A 17,158-nucleotide genomic window follows, 5' to 3' on the forward strand; every position below is an offset into this window, starting at 1 on the left:
ACACACCTGCAATTCCAGGACTCAGGAAGTTAAAGCAGATGACTCAAGAGTCTGAGACCAGCCTGGACTGCATAATGATTCCTTTTAAAATGAATTCACTCTTTCTCTTTCTCTTCTCTCTCTCTCTCTCTCTCTCTCATACACACACACACACACACACACACACACACACACACACTCACACACACGACAGAATAAAAGTGCTGTACTTACAACTCAGGTAAGTGCGTATTATGAGCACCAAAGTTTGGGTTTCTTGACCAGGCCAGACATCCAGCTTCAAGAGGGTAGAGATAGGAGATTTTGGGCTGGCTGGTTTCCAGCTGAGCTTAGAAACCCTGACTCTGGGGAATATGTTGAGAATGATGGAGGAGAGCACCTAACACTTTTTATGGCCTCTGAGAATGCACTGGAACACATGTGTACATCTTTTTTTAAAATTAATATTATGAAATCCTTGTGCTGTTGAGTCCTGTCTGTCATCACCTTCTGCCCACACAGACATAATCATATATGTCTATAGCATTAAACAAGGTATTAATTTTATGTTCTTAAACTTAACAAATGGAATTATACTTTTCTGTAACATTGATTGATTGATTGAGGCAGTCCTGCTATGCAGTTCAGGCTGGCCCCAAAACTCACTGTGTAGTCCAGGCTAGCTTTGAACATGAGGCAGTCCTTCTGATTTAGTCTCCTGGGTGCTAAGATTATAGTTCTGAGCTTCTATGCCCAGCTTCTGTCACTGTATTTCTGAGATTTTTCATGTTGGTGTACATATTCTTTTCAGTTTATTTTCTTTCCTACTGCTTAGTAGGTAAATTATGGAAGCATTTCTACATCATTTAAAAAAAACATTTGTTTTTAATTGTTTGCATGTCTGCATATGCATACCATGTGCATACAGGTGCCCGGGGGGAACTATAGCCGTAGTTACAGACATCCTTTGTGGGTGCCAGGAACCAAACTGTAGTCCTCTGCAGCAGCAGCAGCAGCAGCAAGTGCTCCTGACAACATCTCCAGCTTTAACAATATCTGTTTTGGGTTTTGTTTTGTTTTTGTTTGTTTGTTTTTTGTTGTTATTGTTGTTTTGAGACAGGGTTTCTCTGTGTAACTGCCCTGGCTGTCTTAGAACTCATGCTATAGACCAGGCTGGCATGGTCTATAGCATGATCCTCCTGTCTCTGTCTTCCAAGTTCTGGTATTAAAGGCGTGTGCCACTACTACCCACCTACAGTATCATTTTAATGACACATAATTTTCCAATACTAATGCTTATATCCATATATATTAATCTAGTATTGTTTATTTCTCTTTTTAGACTTTTTTTACCTAAAAGAATTATTTACATTATTTTTTGTGTATAATCATTTTATAAGAAGAATTGCTAGGTTAACAGTTATGCATACTTTTAAAAATGAAAGAAAATGTATACTTATTTAGAGACAGGATTTCACAGTCTTGCGATTGGCCTGAAATTTACTATGTATCCCAAGATGGCTTTGAACCCACTGTACTCCTTTTGCCTCAGCCCTCTGAGTACTAGAGTTACTGTGGGCTGAGCTACCATGTCTGGCTTTGAAATCTACACCTGTAATTATACATGTTGTAGCCCTAGCAGTTAGAAGGCTGGGGCAGGAGGATTAGGAATTAAAGGCTAGCCTTGGCTATGTAGGGAGTATAAGGTCAGCCTAAATTATCTGCTAAGACCCTGTTAGATCATTTAAAAACAACAACAAAAACAAAAAAAAAACCAAACAAACAAAAATTAACTATAATTGTTTAGAAAGTAGCTAAGAATGAATTTCTTTCTTAAGTCTCTCTTTCAGTTGCCTGAATTCCGAAGACTTGTTCTGAGCTATAGTCTACCACAGAACATACTTGAAAACTGTCGAAGTCACACTGTAAGTTGGCACTGAGGCAAAGTTTCTATGTTGCTGGACTGAATGTGTTAACTGTGATAGGTTTTAGCTTGTGTTGATGCTTGATTCATTGTTAGTCATTCTCCTCTCTCCTTTGGATAAGAAACAGGGGTTTATGAAGATGCACAGTTACATAGGAATAAGATTAGGACAGGAGTCCAAAAAAAAGTTCAGTGAGGCACTATTCTGACCTTAGTACTGTGCTGGGTGGGGACACTTAGAACCTCGGTGCTCCAGGTGTTGTCTTCTCTTCTGCCATTGGCTGCTGACATCAAGGGATGCAGAGCAGATCCCTGAGGCAGAGGACTGGCCCTTAGAGGCTTCAGTGTACTCTCTGACTGTGTTCCTCTTGATCTAGAGCTTGGTAAATGTCAATTAGAGGGTGATTATTGATAACTTTTCTCTTTATTTGTCCACACTTTCCAAATAAGATCTTACAAGATGCCTGTGTTTTCTATAGGAAAAGAGAAATATCATGTTTATGCAAGAGCTTCAGTATTTGTTTGCTCTGTTGTTGGGATCAAACCGAAAGTTTGTAGATCCTTCTGCAGCTCTGGATCTACTGAAAGGAGCCTTCCGGTCATCAGAGGAACAGCAGGTACATGGGAACTCTGTTCTTTTGTTATATTTCAAGCTTGAGTATTTGAAGTCACTCTTTGTTAATGTGATACTGCTGTTTTTGTTGTTATTGTGTGATAAGCTCTGAACATAGCTAGGCAGGAAGCTGTGAGTACCTTCATTTGCCCTTTATTTTGTTCTCAGAAAGTGTAGTGAAAGAGAGTGCATGTTGTGTGTCTGTGTGCATGAGTGAGAGGTAATGCAGAGTTCTGGCAGTCCATGTGCATGAACAAGAATTACACAGGGTGCTGGCACTACCAAAGGAGGAAGACATGGTGGTAGAAAGAGTAGCAGCCTCGCCGGGCATGATGGCTCATGCCGTAATCCCAGTCAGTATACAGGCATCAGAGGCAGGAGGAGATTACTGCACACAGACAGCTAACCTGGTCTACACAGTGGTTCCAAGCCATCTAGGGCTACTTAGTAAGATATCTTCAATAACCAGAGGGGTTTAAAAAAAAAAATAGAGTTAACAGAGACTGTTGAAGCAGGAAAAAATTTGAAAAGTAATTCAGTGAGCCATAGCAAAGGATAATTGAGAAAAGTCAAGTCCTTTGTCTGATGGCCCTGGTAGAAATCTTAATTTGGTTTGGATTTTGAGACATATCTCAGTATTGAACCCAGGTGGACTTTGAACTCCTGATCCTCCTGCCTTGGCCTCCTGAATATGGGATTACAGGTTTACAACCTCACTTCAGGATAGAAATCCTCTTTTTCAAACCACCTAAAGCTAAATTCAGCAGCTTTTCTGAGTGATCTTTCTCTGTTAGTCATGGAATCTTTCCTTTTCCTGCCTGCCACTAAACTCAGAGCTGTTGCTGTTATGCCAGCTTCTTTCTGCATACAGTGTTAAACCTGCTCTATATTAAATGGCCACATAGCTAACCAGCATTCTCAAAACAGTTTATAAAGTTGACTTCCTCCATCAATTTTCATATTTTAGTTAAGTGTAGTCTGTTCTTTGGGCCTTTTTAAAAATGCCTAATTAGAGATGGTGTTTGTTTTTCTGTTACACACAGATGTGGCCAGCCCTGCAGAGTTCTACTTCCTTCCTGGCCTAGCTTAGTGTCAGATCTCACTAATACCCTGCAGTTTGTCTCTAGTCACTGGGCTCCCCTGTTCCTGTGTCTTATGCAAGTTTGGCCTCTAAAAAGGAGATTATGTCATAAGAATAGAATCTTTATTTGTGGGCTTAAGGGCAAACCTTTATTTCCCTGAGTACAGTATTGCATCTAACTTACTGCAATTTGTGCCTCTCTTATAGCAAGATGTGAGTGAATTCACACACAAGCTCCTGGATTGGCTGGAGGATGCGTTCCAGCTAGCTGTTAATGTTAAGTGAGTGTTGAGGGTTTGTCTGAACATCCTTCCGACTCACAGCGACCACTGAGAATATGGTGGGGGAAAGTCATTCTTGTCAAGTAGAAATTGCTGGTGTTTGCCAAACCTCTTGGTGGCCACTGAACTATTCCTCATTGTCTAGTCCTGTTTTGGCTTTCCCTCTAAGGGATCTAGATTGTTCCCTTAACCTGCAGCCTTTTTTCTCTCTTGTGAAAGAACCCCAACTAACTGCTTGGTTGTAAGATGTGATTAAAAGCAGGGCAATGAGACCTAGATGTGGATGTGGTGTATGGTATGGAGCCCTTATGTTTATTGTCACTCTCTTGTGGCATCTGCTTAGCATTCACAGAGGATGGGAGTCATTCACCCCAGTCAGGGCCACAAGAATATGTATCATTCTCATGTGGCTGCCAAGAACCTGCTTTTCTAAATAGTATTAAGTCTGAGGTTTGAGAATAAGGTACTATGAAATAGTTTGGAACTGGGAACTTACAGAGTTAAGTAAAATGTAAGACAGGCTTTAGGAAAAGAAACTTTGCATTCTAATTTTGTTGTGCCACTGAGAAAATTTTTCAGTATTTATTTGTAAAACTCTGGGGGAGTCCATTCTTTAGTGCTCTGCTATTCTCTACCTTGTATATACATGCCATCAGGCATAGGTATCTATATCAAATGTATATAGACACTTGTATATATACATTTGTCACCATGTGTGGCTCCCTAACATCCTAAAGACTAATACTCCCAAGGTCAGGGTTCACATAGTGCCAGGCATCTTCTTGTCAGTGTCTGGGCTGAACTAAATAAGCCCTTGCTTCCTTAGATGCCATGTGGCAGTCTGTGGTTAATGTAAATGGACTACTGTTGTCTGAGTGCACTTGGCTTTTGAGAGCATGTATTTGATCCAACTGACACAGAATTGTCTTTCTCTTTTTTAAAATAGTAGCAGTCCCAGGAGTAAATCTGAAAATCCCATGGTGCAGCTGTTCTATGGTACTTTCCTGACCGAAGGGGTTCGAGAAGGTAAAGTCTGTCTTATGTGCAACTGGTTCTCACTGCTGTGTGCTTTCAGGGAAATAGGATAGATTTGAAAGCCCAACAAACCCTGGGCTGAACACTGGCTCTGGATTTTGTCTGTGTGTCTATGGCCACATAGTCTGTGAGCTCCAGCATCCCTAGTCACATCCTCTATGCAGTGGACACAGTCTTTGTCCCGAACTGTGTACAAATAGAATGGTATCAAAGCCTCTGTGAATTCAGCAGCTTGTGAGGTGATGGCCAGCTGTTCCCTGCACAGTCTTTCTCTGCACTTCTCCCTCATTCTATTCATCTTTAATGCTTGGTATTTTGGGTGGTTTGTTAAGAGTTGTGAGGCTTTTATGTTTGTTTTTTGAGACACGGCCTCATACAAAATGTAGGCTAGCCTAAAATTTACTTGCAGCCTAGGGTGAGCTCTCAGATGCACACCACTCTTCCTGCATCAGCCTTCCCTGTGATTACTGGCATGCACCACCTCTGGGGATTGCTTTTTTTAACTGCATTGTTTGTGTTTATTTTTGGTACTGGGACTTGAACCCAGAATTCATGTTACATTCTTACTGCTACGTCCATGGCCCCTGATAATATTAGAAATGTAGCCCAGTACCACCATGTGTTAGCATTACTCTGTTGCTATGATAAAATACCATGACCTTGGAAACTTACAGAAGAAAGTGTTTGGGCTTATGGTCCCCACAATAGTGAGGACAACATGGTAGCAGGAAGCTAAGAGATTACATCTTTAACTTGAAGGATGAAGCCACCAAAGCAAAGTGGAAGTAAAGCAAAGGGTATGAACTCTTAAGTCAACCTCCAGTGATGTACTTCCTCTAACAAGGCTACCTTCCTGAACAGCACTACTAACTGGAGATTGCCTGAACCTGTGGGAGCTATTTCTCATTTAAACTACATTCTGCTCCTGGCCCCCAAAGGCTCATGGCCATATTATAATGCAAAATATATTTAGTCTAACTTCAAAAGTCTTCTATAGTCTTTTACAGTCTTTAACACTACTTAGAAGTCCAAAGTCTTTTCTGAGACTCAAGAAACTCTCTTGATTATAACCCCATATAAAAATCAAAGGACAAATTATATACTTTAACATATAATGGCACAAAATATACATTCCCGTACCAAAAGGGAGGGATGAGGGAATAGTGAGGAAATACTGGACCAAACAAGACCAAAAGCCATCAGGACAAATCCCAAATCTTATAGTTCAGTGTCTGATGTCTGGAACTTCAGCTTTAAAGGGCTTAATGTCTCTCAGGTCAGTACCACATGGATAACAGACATTGCCAAGTTGGGCTGCCAGTTTGGGATGGATCCTTGCCTCCTTGAATTCCCTTAGCAGAAGCTTTTAATCTTGTTGCTTTCTAGGAGCTCTCTTGTTAGAAGATGGAGGCTTGCTGGGCACAGTTTTGCCCTGAGGAAGCCCTTCCCTTTGTTCCAGCACTGAGCAGGCTTCTCATTAAAGGCACTGATCTACTAACAGTTACAGTCTTTCTTTCCATCAGGTGCCTTGGCTGCAACTCTCCAAACTATACATTTTGTATTTCTTTATGCCCTGCTTGTTTTTTTTCACAGTAGACCTATGTAAGCATTGACAATAATAAGCACTCCATTAAATCAGTCCATTACTTTTTAATTTTGCCTCGGGCAAGTTCCTAGGACAAGGGCAAAAGGCAGCCCCTAGATTCTTTGCCAGAATATTACAGGCCTGTCCTCTGGGTGCTGTTAGTTTGGACTTCCCTCTGAAACCTCTGGAGTCAGGCCTCCATAGTCCTCATTGTTCTCAGCACTGTTGTCTTCTAGGCTCCTACTAGAATAGTCCTTTAAGCTCTGCCTAAAACATTCAATACTATTTAGTCCAGAGTTCCAAAGTCTTCCATAGTCCTCCAAAACCAGCATGGTCAGGTTCTTGGTAGCAACAAGCCAGTGAGGCAGCAATTCTCTGGTACCAAGTACTCTGTTGTGATAAAAACACCATGACCAAAAGCAAATTATGGAGTTTAATTTTGGCTGCTATTCCAGAAGGGTAAGTCTCCATCATAGTGGGAAGGTGTGATAACAGTCAGCAGATATTTTTAGCTGCAGGCTTAAAGCAGAGAAAGCAGTCTGAGAGTAAGGTGAGACTATGAACTATGAAGACCACCTCCAGTGATGTACTTCCTCCATTAAGGCCTAAGGCTATGGACTGTAAGCACTGCACAAACTGGGCAGGAAGGTCAAATTCCTGAGCCTGTAAGGGATGTTCTTCATTACATCTCCACACACAACTTCTGCAAAAGTGAGCGTTTTAAATGTTAAATATCCAATTATTACTCAAATTCTCAATTTATATACATAATTTTAAAATGTCCCAGAGGTTAAGAGCACACACAGGCTGCTTTTCCAGAGGTTCTGAGTTCAATTCCCAGCACCCGCATACTGGCTCTCAACCATCTATAATAAAATCTGGTTCCCTTTCTGTTTTGCAAGCATATATGCAGGCAGAACAGTGTACAAATATATAAATCTTTTTTAAAAAATGTCCTTGTCTTAGTTAGGGTTACTATTGCTGTGAAAAAATACCATGACCAAAAGCAAAATGTTGGAGAGGAAAGGGTTTATTTGTCTTTACCCTTCCACATTGGCAGTGCATCATTGAAGGAAGTCAGGGCTGGAACCTTGAGGCAGCTGTTGATGCAGAAGCCATGGGGGGGGGGGCTGCTGCTTACTGGCTTGCTCCTCATGGCTTACTCCGTCTGCTTGCCTACCTACCTGCTTGCTTGCTTGCTTGTTTCCTTTTTTGAGTTTTATTTATTTGGGGGCTGGAGAGATGGCTCAGCAAGCAGTTAAGAGCACTCACTAATTGCTCTTCCAAAGGACCTGGGTTCAATTCCCAGAACCCACATGGCAGCTCACATCTGACTATAAATCCAATTTCAGGGGACCCAGCAGCCATGGCAAAACACCAATGCACATAAAAATAAAATACTTTAAAAAAAAAAAAGACTTATTTTTATGTATATGGTATTGTACCTGCAGATCAGAAGAGGGCATCAGATCCCATTATAGATGGCTGTGAGCCAATATTTAGTTGCTGAGAATTAAACTCAGGATCTCTGGAAAAGCTGCCAGTGCTCTAAACTGCTGAGTCATCTTTCCAGCTCCTGCTTGCTTGCTTGCTTGCTTGCTTATAGAACCCATGACCATCAGTGTAAGGATGGCACCATCTGAAATGAACTGGGCCTCTCTCTTCCCCTGCCAATTGCTAATTAAGAAAATTTGATACAGCTGGATCTTACGGAGGCATTTTCTCAATTGAGGTTTTTGATAACTCCAGCTTGTATCAAGTTGGCATAATACTAGTCAGCACAGTCATGGTTTATTTTTTGTGAGACTGCCCCCAATTCCCCAAATCAACTTGAGTCCACATGTGCCTGCATGGGTTAGTAAATACTCCCCATCACCACCTCCCATCCCCCCACACAAAGGTGCAAGGGCTGACCTGGAACTTTCATCTAAGCCTCTGAGTTAGTTTAAATCAGTATTGAAATCCCCTTCCTCTGTGAATTCAACCCAGGACTGAGTTGAGTCCATGATGTCCACTCAACTAAATCCTCAGCACCCAAGTGTGATTCACATATGACTGATTGGCAAGTGTTATTTCAGTATCATCGGGCTCCATTTCAACCCTTTTTTATTAAGTATTTTATGTATATGGGTATTTTATATGTACATCTGCACACCAGAAGATGTCATCAGACAGTTGTGAGCTACCATCTGGATGCTGGGAATTGAACTCAGGACCTTCAGAAGAGCAGTGACTGCTCTTAACCACAGAGCCATCTCTCCAGCACCATCCACCACCACCCCTCCCATTTTTTTTTTTTTTTTTTTACTTGAAATATTTTGTGTTATTGTTTCTTTGAGGCAGAGACTTGCTACGTAGTTGAAGATGGCCTTGAAATATCAATTCTCAGCCTTTCAAATGCCAGGATTGCATATGTATACCACTATGTCTATATTGAAATACATTTTTTTAAGAAACTGATTTGTTTGTAATAACCCCTAGCTCCCCCAGTCTGAAGTTTACTGTTAAATTCTCAGCTTACATACTTCACATTTGATATAGTCCTCTCTGCCCCTCTTGTAAAGTGGTTGCAGTCCAGCCACTCTTGATGAAGGTCTTTGGGAGGAGTGTGCATTGGTTGGCCTTACTTTTTGCAGCATCAGTGTTAGCTCATTTTTCATGCCTGGCTTCACTCGGTCATTGAAGGTTACCACCACCCTGGCTTAAGCGTATTTCTTATCAGTTCTCAGGTGTCTTAGTAGAGCACCTTAAATGGTGTGGTGTTAACACCCCCCTTCTTTGCCTAGGAAAGTCCTTTTGTAACAACGAGACCTTCGGCCAGTATCCTCTCCAGGTAAATGGTTATCGAAACTTAGACGAATGTTTGGAAGGGGCCATGGTGGAAGGTGACATTGCGCTGCTTCCTTCCGATCATTCAGTGAAGTATGGACAAGAGGTAAGCTGTATATTTTTGCTTGTTCTGCCAATGACAAAGCCACTGAAGTAGGATTGAACTTTTAGGCAAACAGGTTCGAATTATCAGTTTGGTAACCACACACTGAACAGAGTTTGAATCTGTCTCCTATCTGTTGCCAGTTGATGGGAATCAGTGAGTCTCATGCAAAGGTTTTTACTGCTTCTGATGTTTTCAGTATGATCAAGTTTTTCTCTTTCTGTGGAAGCCTACCTGTACCTGAGTAGGGAGAATGCACTGCCTCCTTATTTTTGGAGGGCAAAAGTGATTAACTCCTCTGGTATGCCATTTAGAATATTTTCCCTATTATAGTATTTATTCTCAGTTGTAAATTCTGCCTTTGCTTTTACATTTTTAAAAAGTAATTTTCACTTATTTATGTGGAATTCTTGTTTTTTGGATGGGTTGGAAAGTGTGGTTAACACACAAGTGATTAGTATCCACGTAGGATAGTTAGTAATTAATTGTTAGGCAGGAAGTAGTGAACAGCATTGTAGCATAATTGTTAGTATCGCCTTATTTGATTTACTCCCCTCTTATACATTCTGAGGCAAAATTGTAGCTTGTGGAACTGTCCAATTCAAGAATTACTGTAGGAGAAATTGACTTGAACTAAAGTAGTGTACATGACATGGACCTGTGAAGGTATGTTAGCTCTAGAAGGTGCTGGGATGTGGAGAGCATCTTCCTCAGCTTTCTCCAGGAAAGAAAGGATTCCTGGCAGTTCCTAGCAGGAGCCATACCATGTGTGCTAGTTGATTCTTTCTCTTACAAATAAATGTTTACTACTTAGGCAGTGTCCAAGAATGGAAATTCTATAAAATTAAAACCCTGGTAGAAGTTATTATGCTTGTTTCATTAGATTTAACCTAGAAGAGCCAGGCAAGGTGGTTCTTGCTTGTAATTCCATCATTTAAGAGACTTACCAGGAGGATTGCTGCAAGTTCAAGGCCAGCTTTGGCTGCTTAGTGAGTTCCAGGTCATCCGAGCTACAAGCAAAGAAAGAAGTTAACAGATTGAACTGTGAGGTAGTCAGTGTACTTACCTGGTGTCTACAGGTCCCTGAAGGGCATACCACTGAACCCTTGGTGAAGGATATTTAGAGCCACCCTAGGAATGTCTGGCACGTGGGTAAACTGAGTGAGTGAGCCTCTGCTCTGCCGGTACAGCTGTCCCTCAGCTGTGCTCACTATGTTAAATGGGTTCTTTTTATTGTAGGAAGCTAGTCGTTGGCTACTCTGAAACTCTGGGTCCTATTGTAGGTTCACTTGATTGGCTTTCTCCTCAGAAATCTCTGTACTGGAAGTCAGATTATTTTCCTTAGAAACATAGGGAGTTACAACATCCTGAACTTTCAGATTTCCCTTTTATACATTGACAGGATTTAAACTGTGTTAACTGTAAATAAATGGTATATGATATATTTACAGTAGTTGTCTTTTTAGATGATTATTGCATGCAGTTATCTCCTAACTATGTGAGGTTGGGATTGTAGTTCTTTGGACAGGCTGTCTGTTTCCTGTAAGATCTTAATGTCTTGAACACTGATGTTTATGGAATGATTTGTGTTGGTACTTGGTCAGTTCTTCTGTTCCACGGTGGTTATTTCTAAGGATGATGGTTGAATGCAATACTGGTGGCTAGGTAGTAGATGTGGAGCCTGAGAAATTTTTATCCATGTGCTCCAAGTCTGAGTATTTAAGATTAGTATGTGAGGTGAAATGCTGTATAGTAATTTGACTTGAAAATAAATTCCATATCAAAAGAAGTTTAGTGAAGGATATTTTAAATCTGGCTGTTATTTCCTGAAATTAATTTTTCTTTACCCTGTATTTCTACCTGTGACATAGCGTTGGTTTACCAAACTACCTCCAGTGTTGACCTTCGAACTCTCCAGATTTGAGTTTAATCAATCTCTTGGGCAGCCAGAAAAAATTCATAATAAGCTGGAATTTCCTCAGATTATTTATATGGATAGGTGAGTCTTGCTTCAATTGACTTTGTGATGTTAAATACAACAGTAGAAGTGATTGTATGCTACTTATTCATATATGAAGATCACCTGGATGTCTGGATAATTACACATTTAGATTCTATGAATCTGGGTTTGAGTTTGTATTTCTGAGACTTTCCAAGAGTAGTGTGATTGGAGTAGCTAGGCATAAGTCTGGGCTCAAAACATGTGTCTTGTTTCCATGGATGCTGTAAGCCATTAGAGTAAAGAATGCAAAGCAGGTGCTAGTTTATATATCAAGGTAAAACTGTATATAGACAAACACACAGGAATATCAAATAAGTTTTGTTTTTTGTTTGTTTTTGTCATTGTGTCCCCCCCCCCCCCCCAATACAGGGTTTCTCTGTGTGACCCTGGCTGTCCTCAAACTTGATCTCTAAACCAGGCTGGCCTTGAACTCACAGAGATAAAATAATTATGCCACACTGCCCAGCTCAGTTAAGTTTCTAATTATACTTAGGTTTCTATTTCACATCCAGATTGGGGAATGTAACTTCCTTTAGCTTTGACATAAAAAACAGCCACCATGTAGAAAATGGATTTTCTGAAGCTTTTTCTAATCAGGACTCATCTGTGTTGAGGGAAGGAGGGAGGGAGGGAGGGAGAGAGAGAGAGAGATAGATATCTCGCTCAATGTTAGCAAGGAAGCAAATTGATCTCAGATCTCATTCCCGCACACTCTGGAACGTTAGACAGTTTTTCTTGGTTTAGCTTCACAATTGTTTTGGCTTTCTGGCTCCTTGCATTTCCATAGAAATTTTACTGACTTACCAGTTTTGGCAGATAAGGATTCTCATTTGGTTGGATTGTGCTGCACATGTAAGTCAGTGACGTCTTAATGGTGTACAGCTCTTCTCTGTGTATAATTAAATTCATCATTAAGTAAATCATGCTTTTGTTATTATCAGTTTTTAAAATTTTACTCTGTTCTCTGAGCAGATGGAAATTAAGTAGGTTGTATATTAGTTACTAAATTAACACCATACCATCTGGCTGTGTTAAAGCTCACTGACTCTGTTGTGGTCTTGAAAATGCTGTGGTCTGCAACTGGAGAACAGCTTTGTTTCCTGTACTGTCTCTGTGCATTTTGTTTCTTTGTCTTACCTTATTGTACTGGTTTCACCTTTAGTAAAGCATTTAGTAGCAGTGGTGAGAGTGGGCATCCTTGCCTCATTGCTGACCTTGGCATTGGGGCTGTAGCCCTGGGTTTGAGCTACAATAGTGCACTAAACTGGATTTGGTGGCATATCCCTGTAACTTAGTACTAGACCATGAAAGACCAGAAATTCAAGGTCATCCTACAGAAGGAGTTGGAGGCAGTCTGAGCTATGAGATTCTGTCTCAAGCCAAAAACCAAAGTAAAAACGATATGTAATGTCGGTTATTCTTTGTCTGTTTTGAGGAAATCTTCTTCACTGAGTTTTTGTCATTAATATTTCTATCCATGGGTTATCATTTGCTTAGGTACATGTATAAGAGCAAAGAGCTTATTCGAAGTAAGAGAGAGAGTGTTCGAAAGTTGAAAGAGGAAATACAGGTTCTGCAGCAAAAATTGGAAAGGTGAGTCTGTGGGCATTTTTTGCTTAGAAACATAAAGCAAATAAAATAGTAAGATCAGAGATTATGTTTATATCTAAAAGTTCATAGCTAATAACTAGTGTTACATAAAATAGCCAAGACCTTCATTTTTAGTAAGTGTAAAGGAGTTGAGGCCAGCTAATATGGTATGTGTGTAGGTGATCCCAATGTGTACCATGACTGGCAGGCAAGTGAATGAGGGGAACCCTGCCTAGCATGTTTATCTTCTCTGCTCCTCCTGTTCTCTGACTAAACAAACTTGAGAGGCAGTGCTTGCTCTTGCTATTTCAGTTGCTTGTCGTAGTCGTTGTCGTCTTCTTCTTTTCTTTCTTTCTTTTTTTTTTTTTTTTCTTTTTTTTTTTTTTTGAGACAGTCTAAATTCAAAGAGGATGATTTTGAACTTTTGATTCTCCTGCCTCTGCTTCTCTAAAGTTGGGATTGCATTGGCCACCATGCCTGGTCATTTCACTTGTAAAATATGGGATTGAGAAGTGTTGAGATGGTGTGGTGCTGACTGAGTACATGTGCTAAAGCTTCTGAGTTCTTCTGCAGGACTCTGCTTTCTTGGTTTTGCAGAATCACCCAGATCCCCTTGGGCAAGGTCATCTTGATTTCTTTCTTCTTTTTTCTTGGTAAGCAACCTTTATTGATTCTTTGCAGATTTCACATCATGCACCCCAACCCCACTTATCTTAGCTTGATTTCTTCATAGTCTAGGTAGATCCATTGGTTTAAAATTTACAAAGGAAATCCATACACTCTTGGTGGCTTCACATCCCTGCTATATCTGTTAACTGTCTCTGTCCTCCCTCCATCTAATCTTACCCGACCCACTGCTGGAGTCATTAATTTCTCCAAGGGACACAAGTTCCACCCAGATCCAAGATTAACATTTAACATTATTTACTCAGTGTGGGATGCAGTGTGAGAATGAACATGTGTCAGATAACAGCTTGCAAAATCAGTTCTCTTCTTCCACTATTATGTGGATTCAAATCAGGACAAGGACCTTTGTCTGCTGAGCCATGTCACTGGCCCAGTTGTATTTAGAAAACATAAAAAAACTCAAGAATCAGTGAGATATTGGGAGTGTTTTCCTTAGTGTAATATTACCTTTTTTTAAGATTTATTTTTAATTATGTGTGTTTGTTGTGTCTGTGTGTGACTATGTGCACCTAAGAGTGCTCATACCTCTGGAGGCCAGAAGAGAACCTCAGATCTGGAGCTAGAGCTACAGACTTTGGCCTACCCACAGTGCAGGGAGTGGAATTGTGTTCTCTGTAACAGTATGCTCTTAACTACCAAGTCCCTATTCTGGCTTTTAAATCACATGGTTCTGTGTTTTGGATAACTTAAATTTCTTTTGGTTTTACATTTATTTATATACTTATTTTGAGTGTACATGTGTGAGCACATGTGGAATTCAGAGGACACTTCTGGAGTTGATTCTCCTGGGGACCAAACTCAAGAGCATCAGGCTTGGCAGCAAGCGCCTTTCTCCACTAAGCCATCTCACTAGCCAAAATTTAAATTTCTAGGTATGATTTCAAGACTAGGGAGGGAGAGATGGCTCCGCAGTCAAGAGCACTTATTACTCTTTCAAAGGACCTGGCTTTGGTTCCTAGCATCCATGTAACAGCTCACAACCACAGGTGGCTTCACTTCCAAGGAATCTGATACTCTCTCTGACTTCTGGAGGTTCCTGCACACATATGATACACATACAAGCGGGCAGGCAAAACATTCACATACATAAAATGAATGAGTAGATTTTTTTTTAACCTGCGCAAACTTGGTTGCTTATAATCATGTGACACATGACAAGGAAAATATGCAAGAACTTGTAAATATACTGTGAGAGGCAGAACTGACCTGATGTGGGGTAGGTAACTTTCATGTTTTTTTTTTTTTTTTTTTTTTATATATACAATTTTGTATTTGAATTTTCTTACCACACCCATTACTTTTCAGTGTGTAGGTTTAAAAATTATTCAAGGCCTCCTTATAAGGATTCAGGCATTATGCTGGCCTGCCCCTGTCACCTGGCAGAATGCACTCAAACAGTACCCCAGTCAGCTCCTTTTAAAGGACCCCTTTAAAAGAAAGACCCTGCCTACTTATGCTGTCTTTCCTGTTCCTCTCTCTTCCCTGCTCTCCTTCCTGCTATTCTCCTGGGGGTAGACAGGACTTTTCCTGTCTCCCTCTTCTCTTCCTTCCTATCTCTGTCTCTGTGTCTCTTTACCTCTTTTCTGTTTCCTTCCCCCTTCCCTCCCCTTTCTAATAAAACTACCCACTTAAGCTCTGTCTGCCTGGCATATTTTTCCCTCAGCCTTGGTCAGTCACCCTTGCCCGCCATAGGATCTGACAAAGTTCCCTTTGAGGTTTATCATAGCACTCGTGACCAGTAATCTCTGTATTTGGGAGACTAAGGCAAGAGAATTGAATGATTCTGAGGTTGATCTGCCCAGCTTAGATAAACTACATTAACTCTGCCTCAGAAAAACAAAAAGATGGGGCATGGTAGTGTATATATATCATCCCAGGATTTAGGAAGTAGAGATGGGATTGAGAGTTCCAGGCCAACTTGGATTGTAAGTGACCTTGTCTCAGAAAACAAACAAAATGTTTATTATTTCTTCTCTAAAATAGCTGTGACAGGATACTGACAAGTAAGATTTCTTTTATATAGGATAGACAGACAATACTTTTGGAACCACCTCTGCTGTGTTTCTGTTTTGTTTTTCCCCGTGTTGAGACTCAAGTACCTTGTGCACAGTAGGCAAATGCTCTACTCCTGGACTACATCCCATCTCATCTCTCGCTCTGATCGTATTTCTCAAACAGGTGCCACCTTGTATAAGTAGTTGGGTCTAAGAGCTGGAACTCAGAAGTGATCAACACAAATAAATACAAGTTTCTTAGAGGAAAAGTTTCTCTGGGATTTTATATAAGTATTCTATGAAAATGTAACAAACCTGAGATGAGTTAGGTAGAAGCTGGTGCCTTGTGCTCCTGTGCCAGCTTATCAGTTCTGCTCTCTATGAAGTGTGCATTGAGTAGAGTGATAAGCTTGTAATGGAAGACCTCCTCAAAGTGCACTCCAGGGATTGAGCAACTAGCTAAGCTTCTTCCACCCTGGCAGGCAGGCATATACCGTCTCCATTAGTGATCTTCAGGGGACATGGTAGTTGGTGAGCAAGCCTCTACCTTGTCTAAAGCAGCCTTTGCTGTCCACCTCTGTCATTTGATGCTGAGTTGAAGTATCCTTTATTTTCTACTCATTTTCATTTTCCTCTCTTTTTTGTTGTTGTTAGTTTGGGTTTTTGAGACAATATATCACTTTATAAGCCTGAACTTGCTATGTAGACCAGGTTGGTCTTAAAATCATAATGATTTGCCTGCCTGTGCCTCTCAAATGCTGGAATTATAGGTGTGTGCTACCATACCCTGCTCATCTAACAATACTATTACTACTGTTGTTAAGGTAGGGTCTCCTGTATCCCAGGGTATCCTCAAATTGTATGCTGTGGAGGACCTTGATTTCCTATCCTCCTGCCTGCACCTCCCGAGTGCTAGAATTGACCATTGCCTGGTTTGTGTAGTGCTGGGGAATAAACTTGGGTTACATGCATGTAAGACAAGCACCCTAGCCATACCTAGAGCCCTGGTATTTTTGTTTTGTGATACCCTTTTTTCTACAGAAATAGAGGTTTTCTTAATTCCATGTTTAAATGCATTTCTTTTACTGTATTTAGGGAAGAAAAATGGTTTTTTTCTTTTGTAAGGTGGAAATCCAGAATAATTAAGTTAGCTGTGTGAACCAGTTAGGTTGATTATCCTACCTTTAAATTCTACTTTAGTGAGCTATAGACTCCTTTGAACTAAATCTCCATAGTGAGTTTAAAGTAATGTGCTAGCTATTAAAATAGTCTGTTTAGAGGCTGGAGAGATGGCTCCGGGGTTAACAGTTTGTGCTGTGCATGCCAAAGACCAGGATTCAATTCCTGGCCTCATGTCATTATGACTCACAACCACCTGTAACTTAAGATTCAGGGAATCCAATGCCGTCTTCTGGACTCTGAGCACTTGCATGCACAGATGTGCATACACACACA

General features: G+C 40.6%; 1 protein-coding gene across 6 annotated transcripts in view; it reads left to right on the forward strand.

Annotated features, from left to right (window-relative positions):
- Usp28 (ubiquitin specific peptidase 28) overlaps positions 1–17,158 on the forward strand; it is a 57,698-nt gene that overhangs the window by 22,047 nt on the left and 18,493 nt on the right. For 3 of the 6 annotated variants that reach the window (XM_051197370.1, XM_051197372.1, XM_051197374.1), the window contains exons 6-12: positions 1,818–1,904; positions 2,383–2,520; positions 3,805–3,878; positions 4,825–4,904; positions 9,285–9,433; positions 11,302–11,429; positions 12,930–13,025. In XM_051197370.1, the coding sequence (XP_051053327.1) occupies positions 1,818–1,904; positions 2,383–2,520; positions 3,805–3,878; positions 4,825–4,904; positions 9,285–9,433; positions 11,302–11,429; positions 12,930–13,025 (752 nt within the window). The remainder of the gene's footprint in view (positions 1–1,817; positions 1,905–2,382; positions 2,521–3,804; positions 3,879–4,824; positions 4,905–9,284; positions 9,434–11,301; positions 11,430–12,929; positions 13,026–17,158) is intronic. The other 3 variants (XM_051197371.1, XM_051197373.1, XM_051197375.1) reach the window with 1 other exon arrangement.

The sequence above is a fragment of the Phodopus roborovskii genome, unplaced genomic scaffold (genome assembly GCF_943737965.1).
Source record: "Phodopus roborovskii unplaced genomic scaffold, PHOROB, whole genome shotgun sequence".
Lineage (NCBI taxonomy): Eukaryota > Metazoa > Chordata > Mammalia > Rodentia > Cricetidae > Phodopus > Phodopus roborovskii.